This window comes from Candida albicans, chromosome R, assembly GCF_000182965.3.
Source record: "Candida albicans SC5314 chromosome R, complete sequence".
Taxonomy (NCBI): Eukaryota; Fungi; Ascomycota; class Pichiomycetes; order Serinales; family Debaryomycetaceae; genus Candida; species Candida albicans.
Window position 1 is genome coordinate 1,330,298 of NC_032096.1, and position 17,233 is coordinate 1,347,530.

Here is a 17,233-nt window from a genome sequence, read left to right on the forward strand (position 1 = left end):
ATCTTTCATACGAACAGCAAAAAAAGGGGAAATCCGTACCAACTGGACGGAATCAACCATTTCGTGTCATTTGACTTTAAATATAATTGGATACTAGTATAAAATTAGTCTGACAACATTCTACTAAAAGAAACAATAGTGTTCTTGCTATTATTCTTGAAAATTGAAATTGGTGAGAATATACCATTCATAAAGTTGTATACTTAACTTTTACAGACAAATATTTGTTTCAATTGATAATGTCACTTCTTCCTAAAACAAACATCACCAAGAACTTCCAATCAATCAATGCGCCCCATGAAATATCAAATATTTGAAATTTCTTCTACAAGTACCTCAACCATAGACATATAGAAATATCTTAAAAATTTACAGGTGTTTTTGAAAGCTGTTGATATTTGTTTACAAATTAGACGAAGCAAAAACGAATAACAGGTGTCGGTGTTAGTTTATCAAATTTCCTATCACCATTACAAATATTTCCATGACAATCATTACAACGGACATTGATCTTTTTCAAGAAGTAGCAAAACTTCCATATGAAGTTATTGCTCTAATCGTTAGTTATTTACCGAAATGTATATTGCCACAATTATTGTATTTCCAACCCATTCAAAGGGAAGTGGCTTCTACAATTTTGTCAGATGTTAATGTTACCGAGAGCATTTATAGACACAAGGGTAGTGATACACCCCATGTTGGCTACTCCGAATGTGACTGCGACTGGTTCCAAATCGGGCTCAGTGATTTGACGAAAGGTATTACGCAATGGAATGTGTACCCAAGAGCACTTCATATGAATGGAGAATTTGTATTTAAGGATGTTTTGGATACTTTCCCTGAACTTTTAAAGGAAACTCTGAGTATTAATGGTACTATTTCCCTGTGTGAAGGTATAAAAGCCCAATCATTGTTAGATTTATTTTACAATACTAATCTTAGGTTTGATTCTTTGCAATTGAATGGAGTCTGGGACCCAGCTACATTACCCTCTGTTGCCACAAGCATTCGATTATTTCATACCACATTGAACAGTTATGTGATTCCTGGTGTAAAAAAGTTGGACATGGAAATGTATTCTAATAATGACGAACCCCAAACATACACCTTTTCGCCCGATTTAAAAGACTTGCGTGTTTACTTCAACTTCACGATTCAAGTGACTTTGCCTCTGAATTTGCGAAAATTATGTATCACAACATCATTGGATTCTGCAGAATTCATATCTGATGAAATGGTCAAGTTAGAGTATTTACAGCTTGAGTTGCCGCAAATGGAATCTTTTGAAGAGACAGGAATAGTCGCTCCAAATTTGAAAACATTAATCTTGACTGATTGTGAAAAGTTGTCTGATTTTCGCAATTTAGAACAATTTCAAAATTGAAAGTACTTTTTCTTGACAAATTGTGGTTACCCATTTGGTTTATTCAAGGAGGATAACTTTCCTATGTTAGAGCGTTTTGAATACGACGGAAACGGTTTCATAGATCCTGAAAGTTTTAAAACTCCATTATTAATCTTTCCTCCAAATTTGAACGCATTATCAATCAGATGTCGTGATTTTATAAATATTGATTTGAGCACTTTAATGCTTCCACCCACATTGATACGATTGGAACTTTTGGATCTATCTTTTAATGATGGTTACTTTCATTTGGGTGAAAATTTGCAATATGTTCACATTGAGACATCCACACTTACATTTGATAGCAGCTTCAGAATTCCTCATTTGGCTGGAGAATTAATATTAGAGGCTGATTATTTAACTTTTGAGAGCCCGGAATTTATGTATCATTTGCCGAATAGTCTAACGCGGTTGCAGTTGATTGCAAACAAACAGGGGAAAATGAGTCCTTTTATCCGAAAAATTAGATGGCCCTTAGTATTAGGTGATTTTGCTTTCAAAAATTTTAGTATAGATTATCACACATTGGAGTTGTTGAATTTAAAAGAATCCAGACTTGAAGTGATTTATATTCGTGGAGGTAACATCAAGAAGTTAAATGTAGATCTATTTCCAGTTAGTGTTAAAAATTTAACTTTAATGGAAATGGGGATCCATGAACTATCTGCTTCATTTGCAAGTTTGATGAACTTGCGCAGGTTGTCAATAATGAGAAATCGATTGAAAAGAGTAAGCCTGGTTGAATTGCCAGTATCATCGTTGGAAGTTTTAGACTTAAGTCAATGTAACCTTCGTTTGATATCACCGTTTTTGGTTTCAATGTTTGAAAAAAAGAGCGAGAACCCAAGGTTAAGAATAGACGCTACGGGGAATTTAAATGTGAATGTTATCGATGTAAGAAGAGTATTGAAAGCAATCAAAGGGCTCTCATTAGATCTTAACAGTTTTGATGAAACCTTGAGGAAAATTGCCCAGCAATCTTCCCGTTTGTGTTGCATATTTGAGACTTTTGATCCATATTCTGATGAAGCTGAATCTTCTGGAACGAGTGAGGTTGTACCCGATTATGATTCAGACGATCTTTACAATGGAAGTGTGTTTACTCTGGATGAAGAAGACAGTGACGAAGATGATTATTCTCGCCGCCCTAACGTTATTGTGGAGGCACTAGGGTTGTTAAGCGATTATGATGATGGTGATGATACAGATTCTTGAAGAATATTAGCATATTGTGTACAGCCATTTTAACAGGCACCCTAATACAAGTGACAATTTTTACTTAAACACTCTTTGAACTACTGGTGAATTAATCTTCAATAAATCAGTGTAATTATTCATACTGTTTATGTATTCGATGTTATCGTCAACGTTATACCGGTTTTGATACCGTCACCACCGAGTCAGTTCTCGTGTAACAAATACCAATGAAGCATAAAATGATCTCCTTTCATTGCTCCTAATAGTTATGGAGGACCCCTTTTTTTTCGAAACTAATTTTATGCGAAAAATGTCTGTGTTATAATATCGCCTTATAAAAATTCTCTTGGAATCATTTAACTATTTTTAACTCTGGCTGGAATTATTTTTCCTTTCAAGTGAACTTGTCAATATTCTGTCTGGCTAATCTTACATTTACTTCCAAACAATATTTAGTTCATAGTTTCAGGAAATGTTGAATATTCATCGTTTTCAACGAAGTGAGAATCTCATAGCTACATAAATAACTGCATTCAGTAGTGCAAAGTATTACATACTATCCAGTGTGCATGCAACTCTTACCCCCGTTGTCGGGCTGTAGAGTAACGCCACGCCACTGTGACCTGGGTATAAATACCCTTTCTCGTTGCCCTTGTCGTCTACTACTTTCCTCAGTTTTGTCTACATATTAAGAAGAAGTTGATTATTTGTTAGATATAAAAAACTACCTGCTTAAATTGTCAAATATTATCAAGATCACTCCTATGTCATTTAGAAACATCAATACGGAACTTTTCTATGAAGTAGCAAGACTTCCACTGGGTATTATTGGTATTATTGTTGATTACTTGTCCAAATGTATGTTACCAGAGCTTCTATATTTTCTACCTATTAGAAGGGTTGTCGCTTCTGCTATTTTATCAGACGTGAATATTACTGAAGCTCAACAAAGACACAAGAAAGATATTGCGCGAGGTTTGGGATACTCCAGATGTAAGTGTACTAGCATAAGTATTAAACCAAAGAGTTTAAAACGGGGTTCGAAGCGTTGGAATATACTCCCGGAGGTTATCCACCTCGGGGACATTTTTGCTTTTGAATTGACGTATAAAACTTTTCCAGAAGTATTGTACATGGTTCCCAAAATTGATGCTTACTTCTACGGTTATGATACTTTTGATCCAAAAATAGATGCAAATTATCTCAAAAATTCCGGAGTCAACTTTGATTCGTTATTTTTGTATGAGTTTATGCATGTAAAAGAATTGCCCACCGTTATTACGAGTCTTAAATTAATCGGAACCACGTTGGATAGCTACGTGATTGATGGCCTTAAAAAATTGTCATTGGAACTGTCTGGTGATGGAAACACAACAAAAGAATATTCTTTCCCTTCTTCTTTAGAAGATTTAACTATCAAAGGCTACAAATTGACGAGAATAACTTTGCCTCCAAATTTACGCAGATTGTATATCAGTACATTCCTGAAATCAGTAGATTTTGTGTCTGTGGAAATGCCTCACTTAGAGTATTTGCTGCTTTCGTTGCTGGATGTCAAAAACCTTGAAGATACTGGAATATGTGCTCCTAACTTAAAAACCCTAGAAATACACAATCGTTTGAGGTGACTCAATTTTGATAATCTGAAACGATTACAATATAAAAAATATCTCATTATGAAGAATTTTATTCATTGCATTGGTATACTTCGAGTACGTTATTTTCTTGAGGTTGAGTATGATACCAGACATTTAGGCAAATTATTGGATTCGAACCTTTCATTAGCGTTTCCTCCATCAGAGTTCCTATAAAGATTGAAATGTTTAGATTATGAGCTGAGTGTTTGATTTAAGAGAGTCTGGATTTTTGGTACCATTTGAGAAATGGACTTATAACTTTTTATTCGATTACTGGTGATGAAGAGCAAATTAGCGTTATAGTTCCATTTTGGATAACTTTAATATTGACAGTGGTGTATTAGAATTGTTGGAAATAAAGGGTGAATCTACATAAATTGAAACCTTTGGAATTGATGAGAAGAAGTTAAGCACTGATCAATTACCAGTTACTGGGAATTCTAGAGGTGTTTCATTATTTTGGTTATTTAAAAAAATCTACACCAGTTTTATTTGCAGTTTGAATCCGTATACATTTACAGCAAGTTTATTTGTACTGTGTCACAACTTTAGAGTAAATTTACGATCTATTTTGACTTATTTTCCTTCAACTACATTAGAGGAATTCTTGGTTCATGGAATATTTGAGGAAGCCCGATGGCTTTGTCGTCATTTTAGAAACCAGTCTCTACTAGCACTGAAAAAGTTGTTTCAAACTTCCTTAACCTCAATTGCAAATATGGTGTATTTTTCGAACTCTACTCGAATTTTATCTCTGTTTTATTTCTTGAAAGTATCTACCATATTGACCTATTCTAACGACAGAATTCTCTATTTACATCACTTTATACAACACACCATCGTGCTTCATATCCATATCTGTTATCTTTACCCCACGATTGATCATTAGATGGTCAAAATCAATTGTCCCGCAATATTCCACCACTCCAACTCTCACCATTGACTTGTCTGACACCATGAATTTACCACGGAACTGAATTGCGTAGTCTCGTTGTTTGTTCAAGTTCACTTTCTCCTTGTCCATCTTTACTTCATGCACTTTCCCACTCCCCTGTTCATGGGTCTTGATGTTGGCTTCTGAACTCTCCAACCGGTCTAAACCCAAACCTGTCAGTGTCATAGCACTGTTGATCACTGATACTGCATTGATGGGTTTCACAATCCAATGGAAATCAAATTTACTGTTGTTGCTACCATTAGTGTCAACAGTTTTCGTAATGTCAATTTGCAACCCGGAAACACTGGGATATTTTGATTCCACCCATATCTTAAGCTCGCCATCACTATTTGGATGTGTATCCACGGTCAATGGAAGACCAAATATTTGTCGAATTTCTCGATTGGCTGATAAACCTTCCAACACGGCATACTTGATATTCTTCTCTTGTAATGCATGGCAAAATTGCTTTACAGAGTTGTCATGGTGGCCCTGTATTTCACCATCCTTGTTTAATTGTTGCACTTCAGTCATGATGTACTCGTAAAACTCTGGGTCAAAGTATTTTAATCCATGTGGGAATCCATATGTGGTTTGGTATAATAAATTGCCATTGAACCATAGTGGGAGGAATATCGATCGTTTCCTTGATTTCCCGTCCGGTAGTAATTCATCCTGAAACTTCTTATACTGCACTGCCACAAACAACAACATTGTGAGTGAGCTAGACGCAACAATTAATATGACTATAGTACGTAAGGGTAACCGATTATTGCGTTGGATGGGGAACATGGTCAGTTGTGTGTTTGATTGGATCAATTGGTTAATGGTGCTCCTGCCTCGGAGTTGGCGTGGTAGTGTGGTGTTGAGAAATCGTCTGCAGGGTAGAAAGCTAGTGACTGGTCGGGCACAATTCCAATTCCTGATTGATAGTCGTAGTATGTTTCGTGTGATCATTTGTGGTGATTGATGATGGATTAAGCGGAATCTCTTTCTGTTGTAACTCCCTTTTTTTTCTTCTTAATTCTATTTTATACTTTTTTGCGTGTTTCTCAGTGTGCGACATCTGACCCAGCTCGTACCACAACGATAATGCTGACTGCGAAAAAGCACAACAATACTTAGTTATACATTAATAATACAGAAATACAAACAATGCAACATTAATGTCTCTATTCCATGCTTGCCCAGTCTAAATGTTGCGACTCTAACTCCTCCAACATCTTGAGCAATTCCTCCTTTTCTTTCTCCTCCTTCTGTTTATCCTCTTCTGAGGCCACCACACTTTTATCTTGTCTTGGTGTTTCCAGTTTAACACTGCCTGTGTTGTGTGGTCTATGGTTAGGTTTTTTCTGTTTACTAACACTCAACTTGTCGAGTCTTTCAGCTAGTGAGTTACCATCTGTTGAACGGTTATGGTCGTGTTTATTTCCAGCTGTTTTATCCGTGGGTTTATCAAATCGTGCAGCAAATGCCTTTGCAGCCGGAGTCATTGGTCCTCTTTCATTGTCTTCATCGTCCTCATGAGTGGGGGAGTCACGTCTCACTCTTGGTGTACTGTCATGGTTGTGCTTGGTCTTCCGTGGAGATACATTCTCTCTTTTCTTGTGGTGACTATGTTGAGAATCTGATTTTCGACGTTCATTCCTGTGTTTACCATGACTATCTCTTGACAGTGGTGGAGATGGATACAGATTCAGTGTATCCTCAGCATCAGCCCACATACTCACTAATGCTTCAGATTTTTTGCTCGTTATTGGTTTACTCCATTTGCTATCTTCAAGATCTGACCCAGATTTTTTGTGGTGGTTGTGGTTGTGGTGTTGTTGCAGCAGTTTTGAGTCTTGGTCAATTGCTTGTTTGACCAATGTTTCATCAGTAGCCCATCTTGATGCTAATCCCGTCATGTTATGAGTATGTTAAATTGTGGTGGTGGTGGTGAAGGTGTATGTGTGAATATGCCAAAAAAAAAACATCGCAATCTCATCTTACATAGATTATGTTTGATGGGAATGCTTGCTTGTTCTTTTTTTCTGCTGGCTTTATCTGTTTGATTGTTTGAAAGAAGGAAGATCTTTCTCTCTCTGATTTCTTGAGATTCCAGAAACCTAAAAAAAGAAAACGTTTGTTCTTTTTTCTTGTAGCTGCAAAATACCATAATTACATTGCTGTTAATGTTGAAACAGTTATCAAAACCACTAAAATATAATTATGAGCCTGCAATGTCCGATTATTATTTCAATATTGAAAACTTTTGTTCTACACATAACATAGGTACTATTTTCTATGGTTAGCAGTAATCACTTAAAACTAAAGTTGTACTTTTATACAAAATGGAAGAACAGTTGTAATAAGACTATATGTTGTGGCAATTAGGGCAATAACACTGGGCATACATTGCATATTCAAAGTATGTATATTTGGTTCAAAGGCATTAAAATATTAACAATGTGTAACAACAAGGCATTGTTACTGTTAGTGGGGAATATACAGCAAATAGGGGTTAATCAAATATTTCTTCTGGTGTTTGCTATTTTCCCATCATGAGCTCTTTTTTTAAGAGTTTCTCCTGTCTAGCATTTTCTAAGAGATTCAGCTGTGCTTGTTCATAGATCAAATAGATTAAGAAAACGTATCACAACTTGAAATATCAAGGGCCATGTCTTCCTTGTATCAATAGTGTTTGGTGTTGTAATGGGTGTAGTAACTGTTTAGCAAAGAATTCTAATAACACACGCGCAAGTAGTGTATTCCCATTTAGGTATCTTTAATGCGCACTCTCTATCTTCGTCTCCGTTTCCATCTTTTTCATTTCTAGAATAACTTTACAAAAAAAACAGTTAATTAGTAGATTCTTCTTCTACCAGAAAAAAACTATTAAATGTTGGACATAAAATAAAGATCAAGGGTCTAACTATAAACAAAGCAAGTAAAGGTGAGGGAGATCTTTCTTGGTTGAATTGGTAATAAAAAGCATTGGACAGAACAAAAAAAAAGAACAGAGCCAACTCTTATCACTTTATCTCTTGCCGCGGTTAAACAATGCGTGGAGATATAAATCAAAGCAAATTATTGCCGTGTTGCACATTATAGGGGCCAGCTTTGTGTACTTACTATTTGTTATCAACACATATCTCCATTCTAAGTTTACAGGTATAAATTCTTACCGTAAATCCCACCCTAGGTAACCAACCATTAACACAACAAAAACTAAACAAAATCAATCTTATTAGAATCATGTTGTTGTGTCATACCAAAGCCATTCCAGAGCTGGAAGTTATTGTTCCTGTTCCAAGTTCAAACAGTTCTTTAGGTTCGAAAAAAGCTCGATCAAATAGTTTAGAGTCAGTTGCATCTAATCCTAAACGTACTCGTGCTCTAATTTATGAAAATACAGATAAACCCAAATTAGTTTCTTCAGTTTCAATTAGATCCAGTTTTTCCATTCCTAATCAATTGGATATTTCTATTGATGTTGCAACTTTGAAAGATTATAGACGTGTTGCAAAAACATTATTGATGGCATTTGAAGATGATCCATTCACTAATTTCATCCTTAATACAACAAAATACACCAAATCAAATACTTCAGAAAGTACTTATAAGAAAAAGAAATTAGATTTGATGTTATCGTATTTTGAATACACTGCTTATGATTGTTTGTCTACTGAAGGTACTGTGTTTGTCATCAAGGACAATAATTTTGAAAAATCATTGTCTGATTTTGATATCAAGAACTTAGATAAATTTCCATTTTTAGGTGTTGCTTTATGGAATCAAATATATGGAGCCAAAATTAGTGATTCGAGTTCAGGGTCAGACTCCGATTACGACGATGAAGATTATTTTGCACCTGAATCAAATTCCATCTTCAATAAATCCGTGGTGAAATTTAATCTAAAAGCTGTTAAAGGTCGTTGTCGTTTCAAAGTTTTCAAAGATAAATTGCCATATTTAATAAAAGTTCGTAATGAAATATTAATAAAAGAGTTGTTATGTCGTGAAGATGACGATCATCATTTCCCGTGTGATTTGGATATTTGGTACCTTGGTGATATTGCAACTTTACCATCCATGAGAGGTAAAGGTTTGGGTCGAATTTTAATGGAATATGCCAAAACCCAATTCTTACAGGATAATCCTAAAAGTTATATGTATTTAGAAAGTTCCAATCCTGTGAATCGAAAGTTCTATCTAAAAATGGGTTATACTTTAATGAAAAGTTATTCAATTAGAGATAATAAGTATGTTGACCTGGAAAAGATATTACATCTGGATCCCAAAAACAAAGCTGTGAATATGGATGCATTAATGTATTTCCCATGATTTTTTTAAAAAAAATTACTAATCATACTATCAAGCCTAAAAAAAAAGAAAAAATTAAATGGCTATCTGTTGCTACTAACATGTATAGATTGTAGAAAAGAATTCTGGTTGTTTTCTTTCTGTCGATACTTTTATTTTATCTCATTATCATTATTCTTTAGAGCATACTTTTAACATAAGCAAAAATTACACCTATAGCCACAATAACAATGTAGTGACTATGTTTACTAAGCTTTCCCTTTTTCTTAATTTCTGTGACATTTGGATTTGAAATGTGAGATTTTACCAAATTTGACTCTTTAATGTCGTCACTACTTCCATTGTCAGACATTATCGGTATAATTGAGGTTTTCTGTACTGTATCTGCTGTCTCAATACCACTAGTATTGTCAGTTTTAGGTACAGTCTCAGCAACTTGTTGCACGTCAGGTGTAGCTTCTTTGGTCTCAGACACAAAAATATGATCCTTCTCAGAGATTCTTATTTCTGTTGTAAGAGGGGTATTATCAAGGGACCAACTCAGTTTGATATCGACTTCTAATACTTCTTTCTCAATTACGTCAATAGATTGGAAACAGGAAACCATTAATTCCTCATTATTATTACTATCATTATTATTATTCAACAACTGTGATTGCCATTCTTTTGTTTTCTCATTATCGCATGCTATGAAACTATCCATATCAAATTGGTCTCTATACTCCATTAAACAATTATTGATGCCGGATAGTTCATCTCTAATATCATTTAATTTACTTATCAAATGATCATTTTTCCCAACCAAAACTTGCAACTCCTTTAAATCTAAATCATTTTTCAGTTTTATTTGTCGTAAATCATTTTCTAAACCCAAATATTGGTTATTTAGTTTAATATGAAACTGTTCTAATTCTGTTAATGCTAGTTTTATATTTGGTTTTACCCAATTTGATATTTGTTGTGGAATAAGAATATCCTCATAATCTTCTTGTAGTGGAGAGTTCTGGGTCATTTCCATTAACGTTGCTGTCTCATCATAATCTTCGTCGTCATTATCTTCCTGACTCCCATTATTACTTGCCATCATTATCATCAGATCATATTGATTGTTAAAAATATCATATTGCAAATTTAGACTCCCAGTATTTTTCAGAATTTCTTTGGCATCGTAGAAACTCTGGTATATTATCTGGTATGCTTGTTCTTTATTGACATTGTGCAAAAACTCTGTTTGCTCAACTATTCGTGATTTAATCACCATATCATCCATGTGAATTAGTTCATTATCTTCGTGCATGTCATGAAGTGACTCTAATCGTAAATTATGTAATAGTTTGAGTAGATCATAAACTGGAATATGACTATCATCAGTGGTTAAAGACCAAGCACGATCAAATGCACGTAATGGTGGAAATACTGGTTGTGACAGCACAGCGACCTTTTCAGGGGTTGATGTTGTCATTTCTAACACTGTAGGTAGAGATTTGGTGTGTAATTTTGTTGGTGATTGTGGTGCATTTGGTATTCTGGGAAGCTTGGTTTTGGGCGGAGGAGTTTGTGGTGATGAAAGTGCAAAATTCATAAAGTGTGTTGTAGTTTAAAAAGTAACGTAACAAGTAAGTTCAATTTACCAACTATTTGACTGTCGGCCTAAGTAAATAAAGTGTTAAAAGTGGTTTGCCACTTTTTCTTGAGGAGTGTTGATTGCTGTGGAGAATTTAAGAAATTGGAGATGTGTTAATGGTTATGTACAAAAAAAAAATTAAACATGATACTTGGTTGATTTGTGTGTGTTCTTTTTTGTTATTCTTTTGTTACAACAGACACTACCCACATAGTTTATAATTTTTTTTATAGATCACTTGTCTAATTTGGAATAGTAATGAAGAAAGAGATTTGTTGAGCTTTTCTCTTACTAGCGAGAAAAAACAGTGTTGAGTTGTACTAGAAACATTTCCATTGTACCATAAAAGAATGCTCCAGCAAAATTTACTGAAACATCTGGCTGTGTAAAGAAAGAAGGCAGATGATATAATTTGCTGTTTGAAACGTTTATCTAGATTAAGTCGATTTCGGATTGTTTGGAAGACAATTATACTAAACAATTTTCACTCCAAAACAAGCATAGTCAATCCAGCAATCCAGGTTATGAGGAGGGGAAGCAAGGGCTTATGATATTTTGTCTTCTTTCTTTTATCTAATGACATGCTTAGTTGAGCCACAGTTAGAACTAAAAAGATGACGGGATGATGATTGCTGCAGTTGTATAATGCCCGGGCCACTCAATTCAATTACATAGTTGTGTGCTCTGTCCCTCCAGAAGTTACCATACAAAGGATAGTCCAAAAATGCAAATGTAATTGCAGCTTATGCTACTATTACTTCGATACTTTCAAAAAGAATTGTATCATCTCTGTAACTTTTTGAACAGTGTTCCCAAACAATCTCGAAGGGTATCTTATATATTGTTTCCCCTTCATATGAACTACTCTTGAAATATGCTATTCTTAATGTTTTTGGGGTCTCTATAAATGCAATCTATTGTATATTCATTAAATTCTCTACTTTCCAGCTTCTAATTCCTTTTTCGATTTCTTCTTATCTTGTGGTTCATCTTCATTCTCGGTTGTATCATTTTCATGGCCATCATTATACCCATCAATGAATACCAATACTTCATCACGTAGCTTCAAATTATCCACAATAATAACCACCAACCCATCACTTCCTACTTCATATTTAATATGTGATTCATTAGGAATGGCGATTGTTTCATCAAATTTATCAAAAAATTGATCCATCTGTTTAAAACTTTGTATGGAATCCAATAAACGTTCCTCCATCTCATTAGATTCTTTGTTTTCAGGGTGGTCTATTACTAAAATTATTCTCAAAGGGTTATCTAGTTCTTCTTGCTCTATAACTGGAATTTCTTCTGTGTCTGACATGATAATAATGAGATTAATATAGTCTTTTGTAGGTAATGATGTGTTGGGATATCCACAATGTTGGTCCTTGTAATAACGATTTTCACTGTTACTATTAATTTCTTTTCTCATTTTTTTTTTCCAATCTTTTTTTCTTTGTTGTTTTTTCGATGTCCTTCTCATCATTAGCAATTCGGTATTTTTCTTTTTTGCTCTATTTGGAGTTTGGTCATGATTTGCAACAATTACCACTCTCTGGTTTCAACAGACACTCTACAAGTTCCATCTCATAAACAGCATATCAGTTTTTAAAAATAAAAAGTCAATAATCTATAAAAAAACTTACATCGCAAAGTATTGAAACAAAAAAAAAGTTCTCAATATTTAATTCAATTTAAATTTTTTGCTCTCGAGATAAAAACAAAAACTACAACTTGACGGATAGTTATTCTTCCCATTCTTTGAATTGGTTAATCAAACCATTTGTAGAAGCATCATGGGTAGCAACAGCTTTCTTGTCATCCAATTCTTTACCAATGACCTTGGCCAAAACTTTACCCAATTCAACACCCCATTGATCAAAGGAGTTGATGTTCCAAATAGCACCTTCAGTGAAAGTAAGATGTTCGTAGTAAGCAATCAAAGAACCCAAAGTAGCAGGGGTAATCTTTTGAGCCAAAATAGAAGTAGTTGGTCTGTTACCAGAGAATTCCTTGTGAGGAACTAAACCACCAGTGGCACCTTCAGCTTTAACTTTGGCTTCATCTTTACCAACCATCAAAGCTTCAGATTGGGCAAAGAAGTTGGAAGCCAACATTCTTTGGTGCAAGTTCTTTTCAATTGGATTATGAGATTGGGCAGCCAAAATGAAATCAGCTGGAATCAATTTAGTACCTTGGTGAACCAATTGGAAGAATGAATGTTGAGCGTTAGTGGCTGGTTCACCAAACAAGATAGTACCAGTTTGATAGTTGGTGAAAACATTGGCTCTAGTAACAGATTTACCATTGGATTCCATGGACAATTGTTGCAAGTAAGCAGGGAATCTGTGCAAATATTGATCAAATGGGACAACTAAATGGGTTTGAGCACCAAAGAAGTTGTTGTACCAGACAGACAATAAACCTCCAATAACTGGAATGTTGTTTTCTAATGGAGTGGTCAAAAAGTGTTGATCCATGGCTTCAGCACCTTTCAAGAAATCATTAAAGTTTTCGAAACCAATGTAAATGGCGACTGATAAACCAATGGCAGACCAAACTGAGTAACGGCCACCAACCCAACTTTCAAATCCAAACATGTTTTTAGCATCGATACCAAAGGCAACAACTTCCTTTTCGTTGGTGGATAAAGCAGCGAAATGTTTGGCAATGTGTTTAGAATCCTTGGCAGTAGCCAAGAACCAGTTTTTGGCTGAAGTAGCATTGGTGATGGTTTCAGCAGTAGTGAATGTTTTGGAAGCAATCAAAAACAAAGTAGTTTCTGGGTTCAAGTTTTTTAAAGTTTCAGCAGTATGAGTACCGTCAATGTTAGAAATAAAGTGGACATTCAAACCTGGTTTACTGTAAGCTTTCAAAGCTTCAGTGACCATAACAGGACCCAAATCAGAACCACCAATACCAATGTTAACAACATCAGTAATGGATTTGCCAGTGTAACCAGTCCAAGAACCGTCTCTAATTGAGTCACTGAATTCTTTCATGTGTTTCAAGACATCGTCAACTTCTTGAGCGGTATCTTTCCCATCAACTGGCATCTTTCTCAAAGCACGGTTTCTTAAAGCAACGTGGTAAACAGCTCTATCTTCGGTTGTGTTGATGTGGTCACCAGCGAACATGGCGTCTCTCAATTTTTCAACACCGGCTTCTTTAGCCAAAGTAACCAATTGATCAAGGATTTCTTTGTTAACCAAGTTCTTGGAGAAGTCGAATAAGATTTTGGAGTCATCGTAGTTTTTGTAGATCCAGGAGAACTCTTCAAATCTTTTTGGGTCTTTGGCGAATGCATCTCTGACACTGAATTTCTCACCGACGGATTTGTAAGTTTCTTCCAATTTTTTCCATTCTGGTAAATCGGTAGCTAATTTAAAGGAGGCCATGATTGTAGATGTTTGATTAGTTAGATATAATTCAATTGAGTTTATTGAATATACTCTTGGTAAGAAAAGAAGAACAAGAAAGTAAAAAGAAGTTAAAAAATAAAAAAATAAAAAAAAAATGTAGAGGGAGGTGGTGTGGTTAAATGTTATATTACAAAAGTAGGGGGATAATAGAATTTCTGCACAAGCGCAGTTTTAAATTTCACTAAGGTTGACTTTTTTAAAATCAGTTGTTGTTGTTGAGTATGAAAATTTAATTTTTACACTTCAAAATCACAGCGGGGCTACCGGATTTCAACTGGTTTGAACACATCTATATATTGAGCCATTAAGTTCAACCATTGATTTCTGCTGTTCTACGATAATTGCTACCTCCACAAGGGTTTATTAATAATTGAGTAATGTGATTGTAACAAGTAATTTCTGACTAAATTATTATTAATTGCTACCGGTTTTCTGGAATTGAGAGAATGTACTGCACAATGGACTTTAACGGGCTGAAGTCGGCCTTGTCACTACGAAAGAAAAAAAACCACACCAGTATTTTTGTTTTTTCTTATAAACACTTGCTATTCAAAACTACTATAGAAATAGAAAGAATTCAATTGTAATATCGACGACAAATTGCTCTACAATGGTGTAAGCATGATAGATTATACCAATTACTAAAACAAAACTCCACTTTTGTCATTTAAAGAGTAGAGAAAACCATCACGAGTTGTTTGCTATTGGGAAGAATTTTTTTTTCCTCGCAGCATCAGTTGATTTGACACTAATGACGTCTTATTGTTTGTTACTAATTAAATGATCTCGGACCCGTTTCCTCGGGATCAGTTATTGTTTATTTAGTAGAGAGTTATAATCACCTGAATGTCACGTGAATTCAAACCTTTAGTGACTAACTTTTTCAGTTAAAATGCTCCGATATCGTATTGTACTGCTTTCAGTGGATCTGGCAGCAAAGCATCATAAAAAAAGTAGAGCATTGGTCCTCTTTTTGTATTACGTTTTATTTGTTGTCTCTAGCTATACAACGAGTAAGTTGGGTACTGTGACATCCATATAGTTGGGGCGTAGAACTCGCGTCTACTCTTGGCTGGTCATATCTACTCAACTGCCTCTAACTTTATTTATTGAGACAAGTCTAGTTCCCCAACACTGTAAAGCAGATAAACTGGCCATGAAACTATGTAGACATTGTTTCTTTTACCAGTCCTAGCCTTAAGTGAAGCTCTTCTATGGCAGCAGTATTTCAATCAGTCTTGGGACCAGATTGAAGGTTGGCCTGCCACATACTCTGGTTGGTTAGCCAGAAGTTGTACTGGCCACAGAGCTAGGCTAGATATTAGGTACCAATCATGCTGCCAGTGGTGAACCTGAGCACAGCCAATACAATTGACTGTACCCAACACCCTTGAGCCTCTTGTAGGGTGGGCCAGAGTACTAGCCCTGGCTTCCGGTATTGTTACCAGCATAGCCATACTATGGGCTTTGGCTTTAGACCCTGCTCTGGGATTGGCCATTTCCCTTGAGCTTAGGGACGTCAGCCATTGACCCTGGCCCTGACCCTGGCTCTGGCTCTGGCTCTGGCTCTGGCTCTGGCTCTGGCTCTGGCCCAAGCTTGATCTCAGCCCCAGCCCTTGTTCCCGCCAGCCCAGATTTTCTGGCCAAGGGTGGCAGTAGACCAGTCCCCAGGATGTAAGTTGGTACTAGAGAATGGTACAAGCGTTGGCAACCGGCACAACCGTATCCCAGGATCGGATAAACCGTCCCAGCGGTGGCTCTCGTACCCCCACTTTGCACCTAGCACCCTGCTTAGGAGAGATGCGCTGCACTATGAGAAGAGTTTCGAATCCGTGGATCTCCAACTACATCTTCCTCGGACCTACTCCTTCCTCCCAATAGCACCATCCATAACATCGTATCTCCTATCCCCCAGAATATCCTCTCCTATACCAAGTATACAAGTAATATATACCTTTTCATTCTAGCAAATAAGACTTCAAAATCAGCTTTTGAAAACCAATATGATACAGCAGCAACTTGATTATTACTTTTTTATTTCTTTTTGATCGTTTTTGATCTTTTTTCTATTTTTTATATCTTGTATTATAGTTGTTTATAGTTTGTTTAATATTGTTTTGTCTTTTTTTAAATTTGTTTTGCATTTTTGCATATTCTTTATTTTGTTTTGCGTTTTTGCATCTTTTTTTATTTGTTTTCATTTGACAGTTTGATAATATAACTTCTTTTATAAATTATTAGGCAATACCTCATTAACACATTGATTATTTGTTAAATCTTCAAATTGTGACAGCAGCATCAGCATGGGGTTTTGATTTAAGAAATGGATAGTATTTGATATTGATTGGACAGCTTCATATGTAATTGGATACTAGTTTGGTTAATTCGTTTTCATTTGTTTAACACCTTCTTCGTAATGTGGACTTATGACAACAGTGACATCAATTTCTAAATCTACTTCTGGAGTCTTATAATATAACAAATCTATTATGCATTTTCTTTTTCTATTTTTTCATTTAATTATATTTTTTCATTCTTGATTGTATTTTTTTTGCATAATGTGCTCCAACAAGTATTCAAACAATAGGTTCCAGGCGAGTTAAGAGAATCAATTTATGGAATTGGTTTTTAAAATCAACATTAGGAGACTTATCTGATATACCATTAGTTATACTATGCGTTTTTTTATTTGTATTTTTTCAT

The 17,233-nt window shown here is 35.3% G+C and overlaps 9 protein-coding genes across 9 annotated transcripts, besides 2 other annotated features; 4 read left to right on the top strand and 5 right to left on the bottom strand. All coding sequences in view use genetic code 12, as the record gives it.

Annotated features, from left to right (window-relative positions):
• Positions 1-484: 484 nt before the first annotated feature.
• On the top strand, positions 485-1,384 carry CAALFM_CR06250WA (uncharacterized protein; the record flags this gene model as incomplete). Its single annotated transcript, XM_708409.2, has 1 exon — positions 485-1,384. One exon carries the CDS (start codon positions 485-487, stop codon positions 1,382-1,384), a length of 900 nt encoding a protein of 299 aa, XP_713502.2.
• A 63-nt stretch (positions 1,385-1,447) lies between these two features.
• Positions 1,448-2,620, top strand: CAALFM_CR06260WA (uncharacterized protein; the record flags this gene model as incomplete). Its single annotated transcript, XM_708410.2, has 1 exon — positions 1,448-2,620. One exon carries the CDS (start codon positions 1,448-1,450, stop codon positions 2,618-2,620), a length of 1,173 nt encoding a protein of 390 aa, XP_713503.2.
• Positions 2,621-3,735: 1,115 nt separating this feature from the next.
• On the top strand, positions 3,736-4,230 carry CAALFM_CR06270WA (uncharacterized protein; the record flags this gene model as incomplete). The annotated part of the gene is made up of 1 exon (XM_708411.1): positions 3,736-4,230. One exon carries the CDS (start codon positions 3,736-3,738, stop codon positions 4,228-4,230), a length of 495 nt encoding a protein of 164 aa, XP_713504.1.
• Positions 4,231-5,053: 823 nt separating this feature from the next.
• Positions 5,054-6,133, bottom strand: CAALFM_CR06290CA (uncharacterized protein; the record flags this gene model as incomplete). Its single annotated transcript, XM_708413.2, has 1 exon — positions 5,054-6,133. One exon carries the CDS (start codon positions 6,131-6,133, stop codon positions 5,054-5,056), a length of 1,080 nt encoding a protein of 359 aa, XP_713506.2.
• A 215-nt stretch (positions 6,134-6,348) lies between these two features.
• On the bottom strand, positions 6,349-7,083 carry FGR50 (Fgr50p; the record flags this gene model as incomplete). The annotated part of the gene is made up of 1 exon (XM_708416.2): positions 6,349-7,083. The coding sequence occupies one exon, from the start codon at positions 7,081-7,083 to the stop codon at positions 6,349-6,351; it is 735 nt and encodes a 244-aa protein (XP_713509.2).
• Positions 7,084-8,413: 1,330 nt separating this feature from the next.
• Positions 8,414-9,502, top strand: CAALFM_CR06310WA (uncharacterized protein; the record flags this gene model as incomplete). Its single annotated transcript, XM_708417.2, has 1 exon — positions 8,414-9,502. One exon carries the CDS (start codon positions 8,414-8,416, stop codon positions 9,500-9,502), a length of 1,089 nt encoding a protein of 362 aa, XP_713510.1.
• Positions 9,503-9,659: 157 nt separating this feature from the next.
• CAALFM_CR06320CA (uncharacterized protein) lies at positions 9,660-11,063 on the bottom strand (the record flags this gene model as incomplete). Its single annotated transcript, XM_708418.2, has 1 exon — positions 9,660-11,063. The coding sequence occupies one exon, from the start codon at positions 11,061-11,063 to the stop codon at positions 9,660-9,662; it is 1,404 nt and encodes a 467-aa protein (XP_713511.1).
• A 979-nt stretch (positions 11,064-12,042) lies between these two features.
• On the bottom strand, positions 12,043-12,594 carry CAALFM_CR06330CA (uncharacterized protein; the record flags this gene model as incomplete). The annotated part of the gene is made up of 1 exon (XM_708419.1): positions 12,043-12,594. One exon carries the CDS (start codon positions 12,592-12,594, stop codon positions 12,043-12,045), a length of 552 nt encoding a protein of 183 aa, XP_713512.1.
• A 259-nt stretch (positions 12,595-12,853) lies between these two features.
• PGI1 (glucose-6-phosphate isomerase) lies at positions 12,854-14,506 on the bottom strand (the record flags this gene model as incomplete). Its single annotated transcript, XM_708420.1, has 1 exon — positions 12,854-14,506. The coding sequence occupies one exon, from the start codon at positions 14,504-14,506 to the stop codon at positions 12,854-12,856; it is 1,653 nt and encodes a 550-aa protein (XP_713513.1).
• Positions 14,507-16,116: 1,610 nt separating this feature from the next.
• Positions 16,117-17,233: part of a repeat region ((MRS-R) Major Repeat Sequence (MRS) on Chromosome R; MRS units are composed of variable numbers of RPS units flanked by HOK and RB2 sequences; found on most chromosomes; may serve as recombination hot spot) that runs on past the window's edge.
• Positions 16,117-17,233: part of a repeat region ((RB2-R) Repeat sequence of about 6 kb, part of the Major Repeat Sequence (MRS) on Chromosome R; MRS units are found on most chromosomes; may serve as recombination hotspots) that runs on past the window's edge.